Source organism: Peromyscus californicus, unplaced genomic scaffold (assembly GCF_007827085.1).
Source record: "Peromyscus californicus insignis strain IS unplaced genomic scaffold, ASM782708v3 Scaffold_16__1_contigs__length_79575227, whole genome shotgun sequence".
Taxonomy (NCBI): domain Eukaryota; kingdom Metazoa; phylum Chordata; class Mammalia; order Rodentia; family Cricetidae; genus Peromyscus; species Peromyscus californicus.
The window spans coordinates 38,819,707-38,842,095 of NW_026294458.1; the positions used below are offsets into that span (position 1 = coordinate 38,819,707).

The 22,389-nt window shown below is 40.8% G+C and overlaps 1 protein-coding gene across 5 annotated transcripts in view; it reads right to left on the reverse strand.

The window, feature by feature from the left end:
• Positions 1 to 2,142: 2,142 nt before the first annotated feature.
• The window catches only part of Nxpe3 (neurexophilin and PC-esterase domain family member 3), a 71,545-nt gene continuing 51,298 nt past the window's right edge, over positions 2,143 to 22,389 (reverse strand). For all 5 annotated transcript variants that reach the window (XM_052740873.1, XM_052740875.1, XM_052740874.1 and 2 more), the window contains 3 exons: positions 17,444 to 17,517; positions 9,518 to 9,724; positions 2,143 to 5,864 (listed from right to left, as the gene is read on the reverse strand). In XM_052740873.1, coding sequence (XP_052596833.1) covers positions 5,314 to 5,864; positions 9,518 to 9,724; positions 17,444 to 17,517 — 832 coding nt within the window. In that variant the 3' untranslated portion in view covers positions 2,143 to 5,313. The remainder of the gene's footprint in view (positions 5,865 to 9,517; positions 9,725 to 17,443; positions 17,518 to 22,389) is intronic.

Here is a 22,389-nt window from a genome sequence, read left to right on the forward strand (position 1 = left end):
AAATCTAATAAAAAGAAATGAAATTTTGTACGTGTGTAGCATTTTTTTTTAAAAAAGATAAATATCCTAAAATGAGTTTCTGGCAGTTCTGTCTCAGAGAAGCCCACACCAAAAGGTGTGGGATTTGTTTGTTTGTTTCTGAGCGCTTCTTTTTCTTTTAATCCCCATGCTTAAAATCTATATTTAAAATGCCATTTCACACAAAAAAAATCATCTAAAAGATTTAAAAGTAAGTGCATTTTAAAAAGATGGGTTAAACTGAACTGATGAAGCACATTTTTGCTACCCTAGTTTCTGTGTCTTAAATTTCTGCTTCAACAGAACTGCTCCAGCATTCCCAGGTGCCCCTAGCACTCAGGTACTGCGGACCCACTTCGAAAGAGGAAAGAGCAATTCCAAAATCATACCACCCATGTAGCAGCTATTCTGAGTGCCCCGACCCTACACTGTAGAATAATCCTAAATACATCTTTGTAGGAGAATTAAGACGTCTTGTTACTTCCCTCCAGGATGTATTTCCCTGCTCCACTCAGTGATTGTCATTTTCTTCATCTGGGTCCAGAAACAGGAAACTCACTTCTCCATGTATCATGTGAATATGTAAAGGCTTCCCATATTTGTTCTTCCCAAGGACTCTGATTTATCAATCTGAAACTTACTATCTCTAGCTAGGAAAGTCTGTCAATGATATTAATACACTGCATGGTAAGATGGTTCACATACCTTGGAATACCTAATATCTGTTCTGTATTTGCTGAGTTATTTTTAATTGCACGGCATACATGTGGAGGGATATGTGCAAGTGAGTGCCAGTGCCCACAGATACTAGCTAGGGGCTAGAGCCACAGGCAGCTGTGAGCCTCCTGAGAGGAACGCTGGGAACCAAACCTCAGTCCCGCTGCAAGAGCCCTGCCAACTCTAAAGTGTGGAGACCTTTCTCCAGCTCCAAGAGAGGTTATTCTTAACAGGATAACTTCGAGAAGATATAATTTCCATAGAATGTTCTTATTATGGGCTTTTCCTTTCACAGCAAATCATTTCAGCTCAGGAGTATGGGTCACTCAGTTATATTCATACTGCCACTTCAAATATTAATTTTATTTGTATGTGTGTGAGTGTTTTTCCTTGTGTGTATGTATATACTCCATATGCATGTGGTGCCCGCAGAGGCCAGAAGGGGTCAGAAACCCCTCTCCCGCAGAACTGGAATTACAGATGGTTGTGAGCCACCATGTGGGTGCTGGGAATTAAACCCACAAGACCTCTGCAAGAGCAGCCAGTGCTCTTAAGTGCTGTCTCATCTCTCCAGCCCCACAAATTCATATTTTATTTCAACAAAATTGTATATAAACCAGTTTTAATATTTTATTACAAGTCCAAACATCCAACCATAACAGCCAACTGACATAATAAAACTGTTACTAGATAGCACAATTTTAGGCAGACCTTTATAATTATTAAGGCTATTTAACATATAAAAATATTTATACTGTAGGTTAATTTTTTTAAAGGCCCAAATTACATGTACTCTGTGATTATAACTCTAGCGATAACTCAGGAATTGGATCAATTATACTATAATCTGTGGATGATCGACTCTTTATAGAAAATGTGTATAACAAACATCCTCCATATGCTTTAAATCATCTCTAGGTTACTTATAATACCTAGTAATATGTAACTGTTATATAAATAGATGTTACACTTTATCGATTGTTATATATAATAATGGCAGGAAAAGTCTATATACATTTAGTATAGACGCAATATTTTCCCAAATATTTTTATCTGAAGTTGGCTGAAGCCAGTGATATGGAACCTAGAGATAAAGACGATCAATTGTATATGGTTAAAAAAAAAAAACCTACCAAAATTCTAATGTTCATTTGAATTCAATTGAATTATCTAATATTTGATTGAATTATGAATTGTATCCTTAATTAAACATTTGTAGTTTTTTAAAACTATGTTTCCTTTGTATTTATTAAGAGTAATATGTATTTAAACATTTTCATCTGACATGCTGAAATTCACAAGCATGTGGGACTAACTAGCCTATAAAAATTTTATAAGGTTGAGAAGCCCTTATCTGAAGTCCTTGAGACCAGAACTGTTAGATTTTAAATTATTTTAGATTTGGGAGTATTTGTGTGTGTGTGTGTGTGTGTGTGTGTGTGTGTGTGTGTGTGTGTATGTATATGATCTATACTCACACACATATATGTATATAACTCATTAATGTGTCACGAGCCTAAGTAAGAAATGTATGTCTCACATATACTTTATATATATAGCTTGAAGGAAATTTTATGTAATGTTTAGTATGTCTGGTTTCTAAAGATTATTTTTAAGATTTTTTTTTTAATTCTTATTGTATGAATGTATTTGGTTGGTTGGTTGGCTGGCTGGTTAGTTGGTTGGTTTGTTTTGAGACAATGTCTCACCACATAACTCTCGTTAGTGTGGAACTCACTCAAGACCAGACTGGCCTTGAGTCCACAGAGATCTGCCTGCCTCTGCTTCCCAAGAGCTGGGATTAAAAGTATATGCTACATCTGGTTTTTAGTATTTTTATCTGTATGTGTGTGAGTCTGTCTGTGTCTCTGTCTGTTTCCGTGTGTGTCAGTGTGAGTGAACGCTACATGAATGTAGGTGGCCCTTGTAGACCAAAAGAGGGCAGTGGATATACCTGTAGCATCAGTTACTGGTGGTTTGTGAGCCAGTTGGCATAGGTGCTGGGATTCAGGCTCAGTGCTCTGGAGGAGCAGCAAGTACTCTGAAATCTGAGCCATGTCTCCAGCCCCACATCTGTCTCTTGAGTGTGACCCATTGATTGAAAAAGCTTTAGATTTTGGAGGATTTTGGATTTTCAGATTAGAAATGCTCAACCTGTATCTAACTGTAATAGGAAGTATTTAGATAACATTTTAGCTTCTATAAAAATTTCCACACTGGAGTATATAAAGACAAAAGAGGAATGAAAGTTATAAAAGGGACTTCAAGAAAATGTGCCGTCAAACCGTTAAGACCTTGTGCAAACAAACGGAGAAGCAAAAACTGAACAAGGACACAAGAGACCAGCCATAGAAATCCCTCTAAACCAATGGTGGGCGGTCCCTGAAACTTCACCAGAAAGGGACTCTTTGGCCTCCTCCCAAACTCCTCCCTAAGGAACTGTTCAGAAGTTCTCAAAACAAAAACAAAACCTCTTTATATAAGTCAAACAAGCCGTAGCTACCCAGGGCCATGGACTCCGTGTACTTTAGTCCAATTCAAACTTGAGTTCTCCCTGTTAAAAAAAAATGGAGCTAATATCACCTAAACTATTGAGTCATGACCAGAATTAAGTACTTGATAAGCCTTGAAATAATAAATAAGCAATGTCACTTCTCTAGATCAATCTTCTCTTTGTCTCTGTTTCTCAATTGTGGAACCCTACAACTGCACCAGCATCTCTGGGCATTTATCACAAAGGTTAATTCCATAATGTGGGGGTGTGTATAGTCCCTAATTCATTTTTATCAAATCCTACAAGCTTAGGGACCATTGAAAACAAGCCATTTTAACCAGGCTGCTGGCACAGCCTATAGGTTCAGTCACTGGAGAGGCTAAGGCAGGAAGATGGCGAATTCAAAGCCTGTGTAGGCAACAAACCAAGGTCAACTAACCTGTGAACTTACTGAGACTTTCTCTAAAAATGAAAAGGTTTTAAAAAGGGGGTGGGGTGGGGGTGGGGGGGCGCTGGGGACTTAGCTCAAGGCTAAAAAGCTTGTCTAGCATGCATGTTCAAATGTCAGTTCTGCAAAATCTAAGCTACCAAAATACATTTAACTTCACTGGCCTGTTCAGACACTTTCCTCCACAAAATATCTTATAAACTTAATGGTCCTCCAGAGTAGGAAAAGAACTTCCACCCTCTACACTAAAGGCCCTGATTTTTCATCCTTTGAGGGGTGCATAGTCTTCTTGCTTTCAGCATCTGTCTTTATCTCCCAAGACACCCCAACGTTTATACATGTCTGTTCAGGGAAAGCAAAAGTCAATTATAACCTCTCAAAATGCAAAAACTACTTATTAAATGATCCTAATTTTAATTTAAAGCCATGTAATATTAATAAGACAAAGTCCAATAAAAAAATGGCCAACCCTGTTATTTTTGGAAGTCCAGAAATGAGTTTGGAATGTAACTCGATAGAGTGCCTGCCTAGTACGGCCAAGGCACTGGTTTGAGCCACAGTCCAAAAAGGCAAAAAGCTAGAAGGAATAGCAGATAGCTAAATGGTAGCTTTTTGCTTCCAAGGACGAGACAATGTGCATGTATACTTTATGCCCAAATCAAAAAAAATGCCTGTCATGGATTTTAATATCTAATTTTATTAACTTCTGATCTGGTTGAATGTCTAATTTCGGCATATGCTTCATGCCAGCTACAAGAAAAGAGAAATACTTGGAACTGCTGATTAGAGAAACTGTACAATTTTATGACGGTCAGCAGCATTCTTTACATAAAAGTCAGCTCTTAAGACCCACACATTCCAGAACACAAAAATAAACTTCTGTTTACATATTTATTTCCAAAAGTGGTTATTCTAGAACAAGTATTCATCACACAAAACTCGGCTGAATCAAGTAAGAAACAATTATCAAATGTGAACACCGATCCAAAGCACACGCTGTATGTTCTTCTGTTTTATCTCTTTCCTAGATAAAAGCAGGAAATTGTTACTATCCTTATTATAAAATTCTGACCACACATATTGGCCTTTACAAGTAATTGGGGTGGGGGGACGTCAATAGAAACTCCTGAGATACAGCAGTCTTCAGCGTGGCCATGGGAACTCTGACAATAAACACTCTCTAGTCCTGAGGAGGGATCCTTGTGCTAGTCCTGAAGACATGCTCCATTTCCTTTACCAGGTAAGTGGCAAACACAGCATTGCCAACCAAATCCATCCATTCTGTTTCCTCAAAACACTTCTCATAGGCATTAGCACAGAAATCTCCACCCCAGGAGAGGCCAGTTCAAATACACTCCTTAGCATCTTTGGTTACAAGGGCAATACAGTGTGTAGATACTGTTAATAAGAGCTCTATGATGGCTAAATCAAGATGGAAAAATCCTATAGGTAGACACAAACGCAGTGTATACTGCCTAAGTTCTTTACAAGTTAGTATGCAAAGTACAGCTCTTTTTTGAAATGTCCAACAGATTGACAGTATCCATCTGACCATGGAGTCAATCACAAATTTTCTATACTACAAGTCAATTGGGAAGGTCACTGAATGCGGCTCCTTTAGTGTTCTTGAAGATAGTTAGGTCTCCAAGGGGCATACGTAAGATAAGAACATGTCCAGCTGGTTCTTCACAATCACTTCATCTGGATGCAGCTTGTGGGGTAGATGATGAGCCAAGGTCATCTCCCAGGCATCAACAAGATAGACTCCAACCCCTGAGAACATCCTCCGAAGGACAGTGTCCAACTGAAAGTTGTACCAGTCACTGTTGAAAAGGCTCACCTCAGGCCCCAGCTCTTGGGCATTGCCTGTCCTGATGACAACCACAGTCTTAGGGCTTCGATCCAGGAGTTGGACCACAGCTCGGCGGATGTTCCGGAGCCTCCGGATATAGACCTCCAAGGGGAATGTGCTGAAGTGAGACCATACAGCTATGGCCACCACTGTATTCTTCCCCCCCACAATCCCATTCAGTTCATTTGCCACATAATGAAGCTCGTTACTAAAGACGCTCGTGAAGCGGATGGGTGGACCATGGCAGCGATATTTGAGCAAGATGTTGTGTTTCTGGTCCACTGCAAGGAAGGGGCCAACGTTCTTGGGGCTACCCAAATTAAACTCCACTAAATCTGAAACAAGGAAAAACCAAATTTATGAAAACATTCAATCAAAACACAGACATTCTGAATATTCAAGTGGCTTTGTAAAGCAGTTTTAAAAAAGGCAGTACAACAAAGAGGCTCAATGTATTTAAAAGGAATACCTACTCTCTGTGTCCCATTTTGAATCAATGGACCTTTAGTCTAGTGCCCTAACTATTCAAATCACTCCAAAACAACACATAATAAGCAATATTATCATAATATCATAAGCAACAATACCAGTGAAAGAATCCATTTATGTCTAAAATGATTACCTCCATTAAGCCAAGAAATCATGCTATTTTCACACATCACAGAATATTTAAGAATGAAGCTGACATTCATTCACTATCCTTCTAATAGACGAGTATTCTATCTTCTAAGACGGGGTGCTGTAACTTTTAATGAGCACATTTCAGTAACCACACACGTCTTTTGGAAAATTCTGCCATTTGCAAAAACATGAATAAGTCTGGAAGGATACCACACTAAGTGAAATAAGCCAGACACAGAAAGATAAATAGTCCATAACTTTCCTTATATGTAGTAACTTTAAGGGTTTAACTCTCTGGGGGCTGGAGAGACAGTTCGGCAGTTAAGAGCACCAATTGCTTTTCCAGAGGACCCTAGTTCAATTCCCAGCACCCACATGACAGCTCACAACTGTCTGTAACTCCAAGATCTGACATCCTCACAGACATACATGCAGGCAAAACACCAATGCACATAAAATAAATAAACTAAAAAAAAAATTTTTTTAAAGTTTAACTCTCAGAGGGCAGAAACTGACTGGTAGCTGGGGAGCTTGGGAGGCAAAGGGGGAAAGTTAGTCAAGGACAGCTGTTCTCGTGAGGAAGCGTCAGCCTGTGCTGTGAGACCTACTGCACGGCACGGTGGCTCTAGCTGACAATAACATACTTCAGACACAGCCAAAGAGATTTGAAATGTTCTCACTGCAAATAAATAAGCATATGGAGTGACAGTTAGCTTGATAAGATCATTCTGTCAATATATCACATTGTATCCTCTAAATACATGCAATTATTTGTCAATTAAAAATAAATTTTTAAACCAAGAATGGCTGCATATGCTTAAAATACCAGTACTTGGGAGGCTAAGACAGGGGGATTGCTGAGTTCAAGGCTATCCAGGGCTACAGAGAGAGATCTTGCCTCAAAAGAGGTAGACAAAATTTTTAGAAAGTAAAACAATCTAAATCATACTCCTGAATTAAAAAGAAAAAAAAAAGTTTCTTTTTTTCCAATATGCAAAGAAAAAAGTGGTTCTGTTTCTTTTGACTTTTAATTTTACCCCATGGTTAGAAAACCATACTAATGTCCCACAAGAAAACTGTCCAACATAAGAAATAACAAAGTTAAGCGGAGGCGCACATCCTTAATCCTAGCATTAGGAGGCAGAGGCAGAGGCAAGTGGATCTCTGAGTTTGAGGCCTGGTCTATGGAGTGAGTTCCTGGCTAGCCAGGTAGTGAACCTTGTCACAAGAAAAAAAAAAAAAAGGAGAGAAGAGAGAGGGGGAGGAAGGAAGTGAGTCAGCGGCACAACTTAGAAATCCTTCCGCTCCCTCCCCTCAAAGCTGTGTTTCAAGGCCCAGTTCCTACAAAATCTCGGCATGTGGGAAGCAGAGGCAGGAGGATCCCCACAAAGTTGATGCCAGGTTGATATATAAAGCAAGCTGCGGGCTAGCAGGAGTACACAGCGGAACCTGTCTCATTAAATACATACATACATGAAGGTTGATAATGCAATTCCATTCACATTTTCTTAGCAGCTCTCCAGTGCCCACTACCACAGGTACCATGAACCAGCCAAGGCAGACATCAGAGTCTTACATCACAGTTTACAGTCAATTCTGAAGGGCACAGCAGACTATTAGTCCTGTATTCCCCTTAAGGGTTAAAGCCGATTTCATGTTTTCCTTTCTGCCCTCCTTTGCTTCTCCTTCAGACTCTCCCCCTTAGTTCATTACTAGGTAGCCTCCAGAGTTAAAGTGAATAAAAGTTCACGCTATCATTTTCTTTTGATAAAGATCAGGCACCCACACAAGGCTGTATTATATCAGATGAAAATCTGTCTGTAAAGGGTCTGGTGGAAAAATGATCAAAACAGTCAATGTGATCACTGCTATTAAAGGAAATATCCAGCTACGTCATCAGAAATTATGAAGCAGCAACAGCAGGCGCTTTGAAGGCCTGCCTGATCAGCACCAAGGTGTCCCCAGCACCATGCCACTCAGGACTTCCTCCTCCAGAGTTTTAATCTATGTTCAATAACTCCAACTCAACCATGTCTGTGTCGTTGAAAAACTGGAAATGACTTTCTACCTTTTGGAGTAAAATCTACTTCCTTTTCTTTTAAAAAGTAAATTAGAGAGGATTAAAAACAAACAAAAAAGTCATAAGCAACTCACACACAAAACAAAACTCCATTTACAGGGCAGGACAGATAGCTCAGTGGTTAAGAGCATTCACTGCTCTTCCAAAAGTCCTGAGCTCAATTCCTAGCACCCACACAGCAGCTCACAGCTGTCTGATGTCCTCTTCTGGTGTGCAGATGTATGTACTGACAAAGTACCCATATATATAAATACACAAATAAAGAAATCTTTTAAAAAACTCCATTTACAACCATTAAAAAAAAAAAAAAAACAATCCCCACACAGGCTGGGGAGATGGCTCAATTGGTGCTCTCTGTACAAATATGAGGATCTGAGTTTAATCTCCAGAACTCAAGCAAAGGGGGAAGGTGGTCCACATTCCTGTAACCACGGTGCTGGAGAGGCAAGGACAGCCAGGCCTCTCAGGATCACTGGCCAGTGGAAAAGAATCTGCCTCACAAAACAAGCTGGACAGAGTCTAAGAACACCAAGGCTGACTTGGGCCCCCATGGACATTCATTCGCACAAACCCATCTGCACCCATACACGCACGTACACAGACACACACAAATAGTTCACAACATCACCTGTTCCTTAATAGGTGAGCACACAACCTTGGAGAAAGAAAAGAATGCCTCCTGTGCATAAGTGGTAGGTCTCCAACCAGTCCAGTCTTATTCTGGATCTGAGGACTAGTCTCAGAGTTAGGCAGACACTAAGAATGCTGGGACTTGCCCAGAATCTCTCAACAGAAGCCATCTCTATGTCAGAGTCCCATCGAAGAGAGACCCAGTGGATGCCCTTGCTACAAGGACACATCTGGCTAATTCCTTCTAGTAAAATCCTGTATGGACCTAGAGTTGAGCCAAATAGAACCAGAAAAGAAACAACTGGAAGTGGCCAACTGTTTTATAATCCAATTAGTAGAAGTGACCAACATCTGTGAGGTGACATGGTTCAGCTGTCTAATCGGACACAGAGTAATGAAGCTCTGAGAAATAAATGACTCATCCAAGGCCAGAGAGAGACAGCGGGATGAGCCTCCATAAAAACCCGCACTTTGACCAATCCAAGACTCTCCTGTGGACCAGATGCTGCCACACATCTTCCAGGGTTAAGATACTTCTTTCTGGAGAAATTGCCTCCTCACCTGATGCCTCTCTTCAGGCACCAAAGGGAGCCTGCTCATTTCAAATCTTATACACATACGAGAACCAGTTATAAAACCAAAAGCAAAAGTACCAACCTGGGACAAACATAGTGAGGTATTCAAACCACTGCCTGATTGTTGAGTCACCAAATAAATACACCATTTTTCTTTGCAAGCATTCTGTAATGTTAGCAGGGTCATTAAAATGGCGCATCTTAAACCTCCTGGGCCTCCACTGGTCTTTGTAGAAATATCCAGAAGGGAAAGTTCCTGAACCTTGAGATACTTCTAGGTCATCAGTTTCTGCAAAGAAAGGGGGAAGATCTATTATAATATTCTGAATTTCATCTTCAAAAACAGATACAAAAAAATGTTTCCAGAAAAAAAAAAAAGCTATACCCACATATATGCTGGCCTGCAAACTTAGAGGCAATACTTCCTGTTGTCATAGCTTGAAGAAATCCCAGGCTTTCCCCCGATACTAAAATGGGAAGATGAGAAGTGGGTGTGGGGTACTGGAGGGCACGGAGGAGAAAGTGCACTTTAGGCATTCCCTTGAGTATGTACGTGTTCATCAACATTCAAAATAAAGGAAGACAAAACCCAAGGAGAAGTATCTGCCCAGCGTTATTTCAGAATGAGAGAATCAGTTTTATCCCAATGCCTGAAAGCAAATGCTAACTTAATCTCACATTAACTTATATTATATATATATGTGTGTATTAATGTAGCAATATTAATACCATGTCTCCCAGTCTTCAAGGTTTTAATCCATGTGATATAATTCAAATATTAATTCAGAAAACCACCATTGTCAACTACAGAGAATCCATGTGATGGATTACAGGAATCATTAGCAACACTAAAAAGCATCAGCCCTGTGTACTCACCATTGTAACCTAGCTACACATCAACGCCAGCACTAGGACACCTTTCAAAGAGAGCCAGCATCTCTCTGCCCTAACACCTCCCTCGGGAAACGCCACTGTGGAAGCGACAAATGGCAAGGCTTCAAAACACATGGCAACAGCTAGTATCCCTTGCAAGTTAACTCTGTTCCGGGCTCTCTTTGGGGAAATGAAACACGTTATTTCATGCAAGCTCATTCATGTAAGCTCATACAATCTCTTTAAAGTTCTGATTAGGACTTCTGCTGTTCAGAGCAAGCAAGTGGAGTAAAGGCCTGGACCTGATGGAGACGCTGTCAGGGCCTGAAGCATGCGGTCGAGAGCCAAAGCCCAGCGTCCCAGTCACCACGTCAGGTCATTGGGGGGGGGGGGTTGAAGGTGTCAGCCACTTCTTTCATCTCTTCCCTGAGGACATAAACTTACTCCTTTCTTAATAATTGAAATCTATAGTCCCTAAATTACACCAGTCATTTATGCCACTTCCTTATACACCCAGGGTTCAGCAACAATCACAGTTCAATCATTTCTGTCACCAGCGAAACCACAATTGGAATGCAAACACTATGTGACCTAGAAATTTAAGTCAGCCTATTTGTGACTATTTTCAGGTGATTTAACTCCTTAACACTGTCCACGTTACTCAATCCAAATCATTTTGTATTTCCAGTTCTCTCTTTTAAAAAGGCGTATTTTCTAGCTTGCTAGTTTATGTAAAGAAAATGGGAAAATAGATTTTGATATTTACCTCCAAAAATAGGTGAAAAGTGTTCCCATAAATACAACTATGCCCACATATTTGCTGGTCTGCTAGCTTATAGATGACATTTCCTGTTGTCATATATCAAAGAAATTGCAGGATTTCCCTGATAGTGCAATTTTCCCCCTTAGGCATCTGTTGATTCTTTGTTGGTTCAAAGACTAAGTGGAAAAGTAGCTGGTATTTGGCAAAAGTTTTAGTTTAGCAAATATGAATACCAAAGAAAAGTGTCGGAAGGCAAAGAACAAACATTTATGTGACTTACTCAAAAGTCATTTCCTTAGCCAGATACAGCAGGGTACCCTTGCAGTTACAGCCACACTACTTAGGAGGCTGAAGATCACTTGAGCTCAGGAGTTCAAGACCAACTTAGGCACATAGCAAGATACCGTCACAAAACAAGACCAATCATCACAGTGAGCAAACAAGACCTCACCAGCTTCCCCCCAACTCCCTGGTTGTTTTATTATTATTACAGTGTGTGCGTGTGCGTGTGCGTGTGCGTGTGCGTGTGCGTGTGTGTGTGTGTGTGTGTGTGTGTGTGTGTGTGTGTATGCGCGTGCACGCACGCGCGCGCAGCCCCCACAATACACATGAAGTAGGAGGACAACACTTTCAGGAATCCGTTCTCTCCTTCTGCTATGTGGGTACCAAGGATCAAACTCAGGTTATCAGGCATGGCAGTCGGGGCTTTAACAGCTGCTGCTGCATAGCCAGAGAGCTACAGAGAACACACCTGGGGCAAAAGGAAACATTTACTGGAATGAGAATTAAAAGTGATTTTGAAGTTACAGTTTGCCCCTAGTAACTTGGCAGATTCAGTTATTTTGTGTCAAATACATGCTAAAAAGAAAAGTATATATCACACAGGAAGCAATTACCATTTCCATGAGAATGTTAATTATATTTACTGCCAGAGTTTAGTCAAGCAAAGCGAATCAATTACTGAACCTGACATTCACTCTTTCAATGCAGGGTGCTGTTTACGAGTGGAGGGTGCGTGCCTATACTGCCCCCTCACGGTCAATTTGTACAACGTTTCCTGACTGGTTTCAAATAATTTGAAGTTGCTTAAAAAGTATTTCTTGGAACTTTATGGGCTTTCAGATCACTAAGATATGAAAATTCTCTTAAACTGATGAAACAATTCCTAACCTACTATTTCTTTGGAATAAAAATTAAGACAAAAAAATAAAAATTCTATATTTCTAAATTGTTATCCTGAATATTAATAAAGGGAAAATCTTACCAAGACAGATCTTTATGTAAAATATAAGTATGTATTTGGCTTACTCAAATATAACTGTTTTGAGAATTGTTGTGTAAAAGCAGAAGGCATGTTTTTGATTACTTGCAAGTACTGTCCTGCCTTCTCTAAATATCTTGGCTTCTCTTCAAGGGCCAAATCTGATGTTTTTTCTCCAAAGGGTGCTATACCATATCTTGCAAGAATTTTCTCCATAGGAGAGACCAATCAATATCTATGCCCCACCCACAACAGCCCCCAAAACAAACCACAATTCAGCTCTACCTAAGTTCACCCTGGGAAACCAATGAGTTTACTAGGCTTCCTTACAGAACATGTGCAGTAGAACATTATTTTAAGGTGTGTTACTTTTGCTTATATTGCATTTGTTTAACTCTGTGAAGCTGTGTTACTGTGCCTGTCTAAAACACCTGATGGTCTAATAAAGAACTGGTCAATAGCAAGGCAGGAGAAAGGATAGGCGGGGCTGACAGGCAGAGAGAATATATAGAGGGAGAAATCTGGGAGGAGAGAGCGAGGAGCCAGAAAAGAAGGACTCCAGGGGCCAGCCACCCAGCTACACAGCGAGCCATGGAGTAAGATTTACAGAAGTTAGAGAATGGGAAAAGCCCAGAGGGAAAAAACAGATGGAATAAGTTTAGGAAAGATGGCAAGAAACTAAACCAAGCTAAGGCCGGGCATTCATAATTAAGAATAAGCCTATGTGTAAATTTACTTGGGAGCTGAGTGGAGGGTCCCTCAGAAAAGACCAAGGACCAACCAACAATAAGCACGGATGAGGGGTTATTGATTGGAGTGCTGGTGACCCTAAAGCAGCCACACTGGAATGTCTTCACTCAGCAACAGGAGCTGACTTCTCAGAAGCGTCTTCCCCAGCCTCCCTGCTCCAGCCCCACCCACAACCCCAAAGACAGCGCAGTTAAGGCAAACGGCTGAGTGAACTGGCTGGACACTCAGATGAGAGGCCAGTGACTCCCAACTCCCCGCTTCTGTGAGGGAATGCCAACAGTCAACAAGGCCAGCTGTGGTGACCTTTTGCAAGCAGACCCTGCTGGTCTCATGAGGGTAATAGTTATGCTGCTGGAGACAGGGTAGCGCTGTACAACTGCACATCATCCACAAGCCTAATGGGGGCTATCTGGACCAAAACCAGAACAAGATGAGAGAAAGGCGGCTGAGAAACGCTCCTCAACTACCTACAAAGAGCAGGATGAAAAGAATAGCATGAGAACTAAGGGCAGAAGTTTGGGAACCATCTCAGCAAGGTAAGTAAGGTCCCTAATAAGCTATGAGTTCAAATCTCCAACAAGGGTCCTGAGTCATTTAGCTGTGAATGTGTAGGGACCAGAGAACAGATTCTAATGAAATTCATCATTAATTCTGACATTGCCACCAGACACTTGCCCTTGACAACTAAACTAAAACTAAACAACTAAAAACTGTTTCTTGCTTTTGACTGAAATTATAGCATCATGGGGTGGTAGTATGGCGGTTTTAAGCAATACACTGTACTCTAAATATAGATCTTTGGGGAAAATGAATTAGCTTTAAAACTTGTGGGGAGCAAAAAAGTTTCAAAATATAGAAGTCTTAGAAAAAAATAAGAAAAGGGTAAAGATTGTGAATTCATCCAAATCATTCTAAAAATCTTCCTTGACAATGTTATTCAGAGCCTGGTTAAAAAAAAAATGATTATGCATCATCATTTTCCTGTTTAAATTTTCGTGTGTGTGTGTGTGTGTGTGTGTGTGTGTGTGTGTGTGTGTTTAAGAAAAGATTCTGAACTCTTAAGGCTGGGGTGGGGAAGATACAAAATGAGCCTAAAACATCTTATGGTGTCAGAAAGTAAGGAAGCGCTCCATAAAGAGCGGAGCTTAGATCCTAAGCTCCGAGGGCGAAAAGCAGCGACCCCTGCTGGCAATCCCAGCAGCGAGGGGGCCCAAGGCGGGCAGGTTTCGTATCTGAGGCCAGCGTGGGTTTACAGAATCCAAACTGAAAATGTTGTCAAATTTGGAACAGTTCCGGCACACACACACACACACACACACACACACACACACACACACACACACACACACAAAAGCAGTGACTGAGTTAAGCTGAGTTTTATCTCAAAAACAAAATAGCTGAGCGTGGTGGTGCACACCTTTGGTCCCAGCGCTCTCTGTGAGTTCAGAGGCCAGCCTGTTCTACATAGTGAGCTCCAGGATAGCCATGGCTACGTGATGAAACCCTGTCTCAAAAATAAATACATAAGTAAATAAAGCGAATTAAATTAAAAGAAACAAAATAATGACAAGTCTACAGTGATATAAACATGAAAAAGGACAACCTTTCTTCACACTAGCATTCCAATTAATAAATCTTGAAAGGAGGGGCTGGAGAGATGGCTCAGAGGTTAAGGGCATTGACTGCTCTTCCAGAGGTCCTGAGTTCTATTCCCAGCAACCACATGGTGGCTCACAACCATCTGTAATATATCTGATGCCCTCTTCTGGCCTGCAGGCAAAAATGCAGGAAGAACACTACACATAATAAATAAATATATCTTGAAAGGACTGTCACAGAAATCATGGCCACAGTTGAATCCAACAGAAGCTGAAGTTAGCGGGTGAAGGCTTAAGTAGAAACATAACGTTTGCATAGAAGAAAAAACAGAGAGCCTGATTAGGGTCTTAAAGTGCCACCTCTGGTCAGTGTGGACTTCTGGGAAGTTCTCTCTATCTGGGCTCCTTGGATATACAAAGCAAATTTGCCCCTAATTACATACCTGCTACCATATGACTTCCTCACTCAAAGCCAGAGTATTCTGTGTCTAATAACTTGAGTTACTTTCTTCCATTTAAAAACAACAACAACAACAACTTCCCAGGTGAATTGAATCTATCTTCTCTCTACCCAAAATAGTACATCACAAGGCCACACCAATTCCTGGCTGATCTGGGACCTGCTGGCAGAGGTAAACTGTAAAACCTCTCCTTCAGAATAAGGGAATGAAGCACGTGGGTGGGTAGAAAGCAATGTGACCATGAGCTACCACTTGCTGGCTCCTGGAGTCTTCCTGCATGTTCTGTCCTTCTATCCACCCTTGATTTGGAATTTTCCACTATTAAAAATTTGAAGAATGAAGAACTCCTCCTATTAACCACTCTACAGGACACCTGGTAGGGTCACATGGCGAGCATGGCAGAGTGGAAGGGAAGAAGGGTGGATTCATTAGCGGGGTACCGAGTTTGAGTGCAGTATTACTGAGGAACACTACGTCTACTAACACCTTGGCCCCGGGTCGAAAGAAATTCTGACAATTGAAGTATTTACACTAAGGATGCTTGTTCTGCACACACGTCCCCTCCAATGGGCAAGGCATCTGGTTCAAGTATAAATCAGATACGGATCTTCAGTGGACAGCTGAGAGTTCCGCCTAACCATGGAAGCCAGAGACTGTGTATCTGCTCTACAAATCTTTTTTATATCAATATAATTCTTCACGAATTCTGAACCAGATACCCATGCTTTAAAACATGTAACTATCACATTTTAAAACTCAGATTAATTGGGGAAAACAAAACCAACCAACAAAACCTTAAGATTTCTGGTTTGATACAGTAAAGAAACCCTAGACCTCTGCGTGCAGCGGTTCTGGTTTTGCAGGAAACAAAGGCGCACACTGCCCCCTGGAGGTGGTCCTGGCTCCTTGATGCCTTCCGCACAGCTTACATAAGGCACGTATATCTAATGGCCATCCTTCTGGGTACATGTGTATTATATATCCACCTAGTACCTGTGGCAAAGCGGATAGCAATATATGCTGTGTGGGAGACAAATGTTCTCAAGAACTACAAAGCTCTTTCCCCTACGTTTGCAACTCTCCTTGCTCTCTGAATTTACTACAACAGGGGCATCGCACTTACTGCTCTGAGTTTCATTCCTTTATGGTTTGGGTGCTTTGAGACAGAATCTCCCTCTGCAGCCAAGGCTAGCCTGCAACTCACCATGCAGTCTAAGTTAGCCTCGAACTCAAAGCAGTCCCCCTGCCTCAGCCTCCCAAATATGACAGATGTACGTTGATGCTCCCAGCTTACTCATCGTTATTAATAATTACACCAGTAGACCAGAATGGCATCAACTCACCGATTTGGATGTGCTTGGGTGTGTCAGTGTCAACCAGAGACTGAGCCCAGGGCCCTGGGCATGCTATCAATGGACACTCTTCCATCTCTACTCAAGTGGTCAACACTCTCCACAACAATTGACATGCATGTCTTGATTATCTATAGTACAACACTATCCAACAGAACTTTTCACATACTGCCAAACATAATGAAGTTACCGAGTATGTGATTAAAAAAAAAAAAACTTGTTTTTTTAATTTTATTTCATTTTGAGTCATTTCTGTTTTAATAGCCACAAAAGGCTAGAAGCTTCCATATTGGACAATATAGCTCTAGAGGCTCTTGAAGAGATAAATATAAAGTGTATAATGGAAGAAAAAGAAGACAACTTTTACATTAGCACACCTAGAAAAAAACAAATTTAAGTACACAAGATCTAGCTGATTTTTAAACATAAGCTCTTAACAGTCTCAGTTTGTGTTCAGAAGTAGCCATGACATATGAATGAGTGAAAAACGTTTTGTACATCAAAGTCAATCCCCTTAACAACAAAACAACACATCTGGGCTGGAGAGATGACGTAGCAGAGGACCCAGGCTGGGTTCCCAGCACCTACATGCCCACTCAGCCTTCTGAGACACCAGCTCCAGGAGAGCCGACACCCTTACTGGGCTCCTGACGGGACTGCATGCCTATAGTGTACTTACATACATGCAGGGAAAACACTCATAAAATAAAAAATAAACTTTTCATTTTGTTGTTTTTCAAGACAGGGTTTCTCTGTGTAGCCATCCTGGCTGGCCTGGAAATTACTTTGTAGACCAGTCTGGACTTGAACTCACTGAGATCCACCTGCCTCTGCCTCCCAAGTGCTGGGATTAAAGGCATTCGCCACCCCCGCCTGGCTATGTGCCACCACTGCCAGGCTAACATTTCTTAAACAAAAAGAAAAGCATCATGGAGGTCGTTTATTTTTACCTTTTTTCCTCCTGGAAATCACAGTCACCCAGTCAGGTCCACTGGAGTTGATCGGCATTTTGATATTGACACCACTGTAGAAGAAATTTAAAAAAAATAAAAATTAAAAAAAAGCACAAGCTTAGATTGAGATTCAGGGACATTTGTTTGCAGTTGTGTATCTTTATCTGTAAGTAAAAAAAAAAATACATTTGGTTTCACCACACCTTATGGTGAAGCAGAAAAATTAACCAACACGAGTAGCAGTTAATAAACCAGGGCTCTTGAGAGAAGGTAATATACACAGAAGAGAAACTTATTCGATCCTCAGTGTGCTATACACACACACACACACACACACACACACACACACACACACACACACACACACACACAAATCAACTATATATACTGCTTAGCCAGTCTTAGGAATGCAAACTCCAAAGTGTCTGCAACTCCAGGTTGAATACTCCTTTTGGAATCAGAGAATTCTACTTTGTTACTGCACGGTTTTGAGGCCACAAGTCTATGCTGAGCTAAGTCACATGCTAGGTTCCTAAGGCATGCCCAAGTCTGAGAGGAGTCCCTGTGGAGGTAACCTGCCTCCAAACAGCACTCAAACAGCAGTTCACCAGTTTAGAACCTTGGTGTCTGCTCCCCTTACTCAACACAGATTCCTCAAGGATGTGGGCGGGGCTTTGCTCCCCTTTGTATCTTTAGCACTTAGCACAGGCATGGACTAGATGTACGCTCAGTAAATTCTTTAGAAAAACTGAGGCGAATGAAAGCCAGCAGCAAGGGACGGGAATCCAGGGCAGCTATTCCAGAATAGAACCACTGTCAGGACTCACACCCCTATCAAAAACAAGCTTTAAAAATATAGACTGCTTGGCCTCACATCGGGGTATTTCCACTGCTCATCAATTTCAGAACAACGTGTTCGTCCTACAGATGATTAGGAAGCTTCGTTTATATTCTGGGCACCACTCTAGCTCTGGCTTATGTGGCAAAACTCCCAGAATCTCCTCCCTAATTAGACCTGATATTCTACAGAAAGAGACAGAAAAGCAAGTAATGAAGGATCTACGCAGGGCTGGCTACACTGGAGAATAACAGAATTCCATATCTTACACAGCAACATTTGAGGACTTTCAAGAGGGCACATATAAACCACTCCTATGAGCTTAGAGTTTATTATCCAAAAATACATAATAACTTTCACATAATGCTCCGTAATTTTCCTGCAAAAAATATTTAACCTCAATTTAGTCATCTGAGAACAACAAAACAAATCTAAAGTTAAAAAAATTAGAAAAATACCAATATTGAAGTTGGTCCATATCATAAAAAGCAAAAGAGATGAAAGAACTTTCCTAGATTTAAACGACAACAAAGAATAGAATGTGATCATGGATCAAATCAACAAAGGATGTTACTGGGGAAACCCAGACATGAACTAGATGCACTGGTCGACAGTGCTGTGTCAATGACAAATGTCCCAACTGTGATAACTGTGCTATGGTTACATGCTGGACAAAGTCCATGCTCTTAGGAGATGTATGCTACTGGGGCCAGTGCTGCGATGGCTGTAGCGTCCTCTTAAATGGTCCAAGGGAGAAATCCACACAAACACACATATAAAGCACACATTGAGGAAAAGAAAAACAACTATGAAAGACACTAACAAGCCAGAATCTAAAAGAAGGTAGGCAGGTGGTGTTAACATCAAAGTATTCCCAAAAACTTACAGCAGCTGGGGGTATTGTTTGCTTACTTTCGTTGGTTTGGTTGGTTGGGTTTATGTGCGTATGTGTGAGTACAGGTACACATGTGTACAGGTACTTGTTCATGTGTGTACATGTATGGTAGGAAGGCCGGAGAACAACCTCAGACGGGGTCTCTCGCTGTCCTCGGCTCATCAAGTAGGCTAGGCTGGCTGGCTTGTGAGCCCCAGGAGTCTGCTTGTCGTTGTCACCTCCGTGCTGGGATCACACATGCACACCACCACACCCAGACCTTCAGTGTGTTCTAGAGACCTAGCCCGAGTCCTCCTGTCTGTACAGCAATCACTTTACAGACTGAGCTATCAGCCCTGCCCTTTTTCTGTTTGAGCCCAGGCTACCCTTGAACTCCCAATTGTCTTGCCCTGGCCTCCTGAGTTTGGGTTACAGGTATGAACCATCATGCCCAGAAAAAAAAAAAAAAAGTATAAATGTTAAAATAAAAGGAGAACCTCCCCGTGATATTGTCATTTTGAAATGTCTGCCCTTATAAGAGAATCTTTGAGGGACAGTCCTTCTCAAGACCAACATTTTTTCTCTCTCCTAAGGGTAAAGAACAAAGATCCTTAATCATCCACCTATAATTTGAAAAACCAAACGCCAGCCAGGTGCAGTAACTCTGTCTATAATTCCAACACTTGGGAAAAGAAGGAGGATCACCACAAATTTGAAGCCAGCCTACAGTGAATTCCAGGCCAGCCTGGGCTACTGTGAGATCCTATTTCAAACAAAGCGATGGAAGCGACCTCGAACACGTTCCCTAGCAAACATCCCAGCTAGAGAGAGCTTTATGATGGATGATTCTACTACAACCTACAATATGCCATTAGCCAGCCGCTCCAAGGATTTGCAAGTCAGGGCAGGTGCAAGACATCATTTTCTCTTTCTGGACTAACAGGGGATTTTGTGTGCTTGTCTCCAATGGTGGCATGTAGTGTTAGGAACGTATTTAACTGTTTCGTTATTCAGCTCTCTACCCCTTTATCCCACTATTTTTCACATGGAACTTGGTTAAATTATAACCATTCTTCTTCATTGAGGAGCCACCAGACAGACTGCCAACCCAACTCCAGAAAGAAGCAACTGAATAATCTTCACGTACAGTCAAAAAATGCATAGAAATGAAATAATCTGCTCATACTAATTGAAAAATAGTAAGTCTTGGGTCAGAGCTCAAGACTAAAATATATAAATACAGTACACATATATGAAATTTTTAAAAATAAATTTAATTTTAAAATTAAAAGAAATAAAGCTCCTTGAAAACTCCTAAAACTTGGCATGGTAGCACACACCTGTAATTTTCATCATTTACAAGACTGTGTCAGGCCGGGCGGTGGTGGCGCACGCCTTTAATCCCAGCACTCGGGAGGCAGAGCCAGGCGGATCTCTGTGAGTTCGAGGCCAGCCTGGACTACCAAGTGAGTTCCAGGAAAGGCGCAAAGCTACACAGAGAAACCCTGTCTCGAAAGACAAAAAAAAAAAAAAAAAAAAAAAAAAAAAAAAGAAAAAAGAAAACAAGACTGTGTCAGGAAAGTGGGCTTTCTTGCCAGTTATATAGTGAGACTCGGTCTTAAAAATGTGTAAGTACCCAGGTGCTGGTGGTGCATACCTTTAATCCCAGCATTTGGGAGACAGAGGCAGGCGGATCTCTGTGAGTTCGAGGCCAGCCTGCTCTACAGAGCAAATTCGAGGACAACCAGGGCTACATAGAGAAACCCTGTCTCGAAAAACCAAATAAATATAAATAAGCTTTTAGATTTATGTGTAGGATTTTTTTGTCTTTGTTATTTTGTTTTGTTTTGTTTTGTTTTGTTTATTCAACCACACAAAATACTGGTCATCTAGAGCACTATCCAGGAACTGTATGGACTCAGGCTCCCTCTGCTGGCCCTGTAAATAAATGCATGACATCGCCATAGGACCACAAACTGACTTGTGGAAAGTGGTTTCATTTCAGAAGCTTCTATAACTACAAGCTTCACAAAAACATTTCTTCTACCAATATGAGTGGCCATAAACTATTAAATATTAAAACTTTAGAATTCTAACTTTACTCAAAGAAAATAGCTCTCTATCAGCCTTACAAGTACACACTTCATATGGAAGAAAAATTTGGATAGGAGAGGAGTCAGAAGGAGGTGGGGAAGGAGAAAGAATATTGTCAAAATACGTTGTAGGAAAGAATTTTTCAGTTCAAAAAGAAACTATTTATAAGGGCTGAAGAGATGGCTCCATGGTTAAGGGCACTTGTTGCTCTTATAGAGGACCTAGGTTTGACCCCCAGCACCCACATCGTGGTTCACAGTTATCTGTGACCCTTGTTCCAGGGGATCCAAGGCCTTCTTCTGACCTCCGTGGACACCAAGCATGCACATGAGGTACATACATACATGCAGACAAAACACCCATACACAAAAACATAAACCTTTTGCATTTTTTTAAAAATATGTATCTGTACGTTCTTCCAAATGATTGTGCTTTTTGGCCAGGTAGTTTTGTAACTTCATTTCTTCTTTTTTTGTGTCACTTTGTAATTATAAACACTTACAAAGCACAACATGACTTTAATGCATGGTTATATATAATGATTAGAAAAGGGAAAATGGTATATCATCACAAATATTTACCACTTGTTTATGCTGGAAACATTCCAACTCCACTCTAGTCATTTTTTTTAAATATTCAGTTAGCTATTGTCAGCCATAGTTATCCTGCTACAACAGAACAGTGGAAGTAATTTCTTCCATCCAACATAACTTTTCCCCAGAACTGTTATTTCACTTCAGAATTACATGCAGTGTTGAAGAAAACACAAATTTTAATTCAGACTGAGTCTATATTTTTCATTCTGCCCATTACCATATACTAACTGTGCTGAAAAAACATTCTGTTTTATGTTCAAACTAGATATTTCAGCACAATACCATAATACTTTCAACAGCTGTTAAAATACAGGGTTTGCTCTGGAACACCTTGGTTCTATGCTCACTAAATTAACTCAGTAATACTGCCATATCCATGGTCTTTTACTATAGATAAACATTTATAATATTTAAAAGCTGATCTTGCTTCTTCAAAATTTTAACTTCACACATCTGTAGTAGAATAGTTTAAGGTGTGTTACTTTTGTTTATGTTGCATTTGTTTAACTCTGTGAAGCTGTGTTACTTTACCTATGTAAAA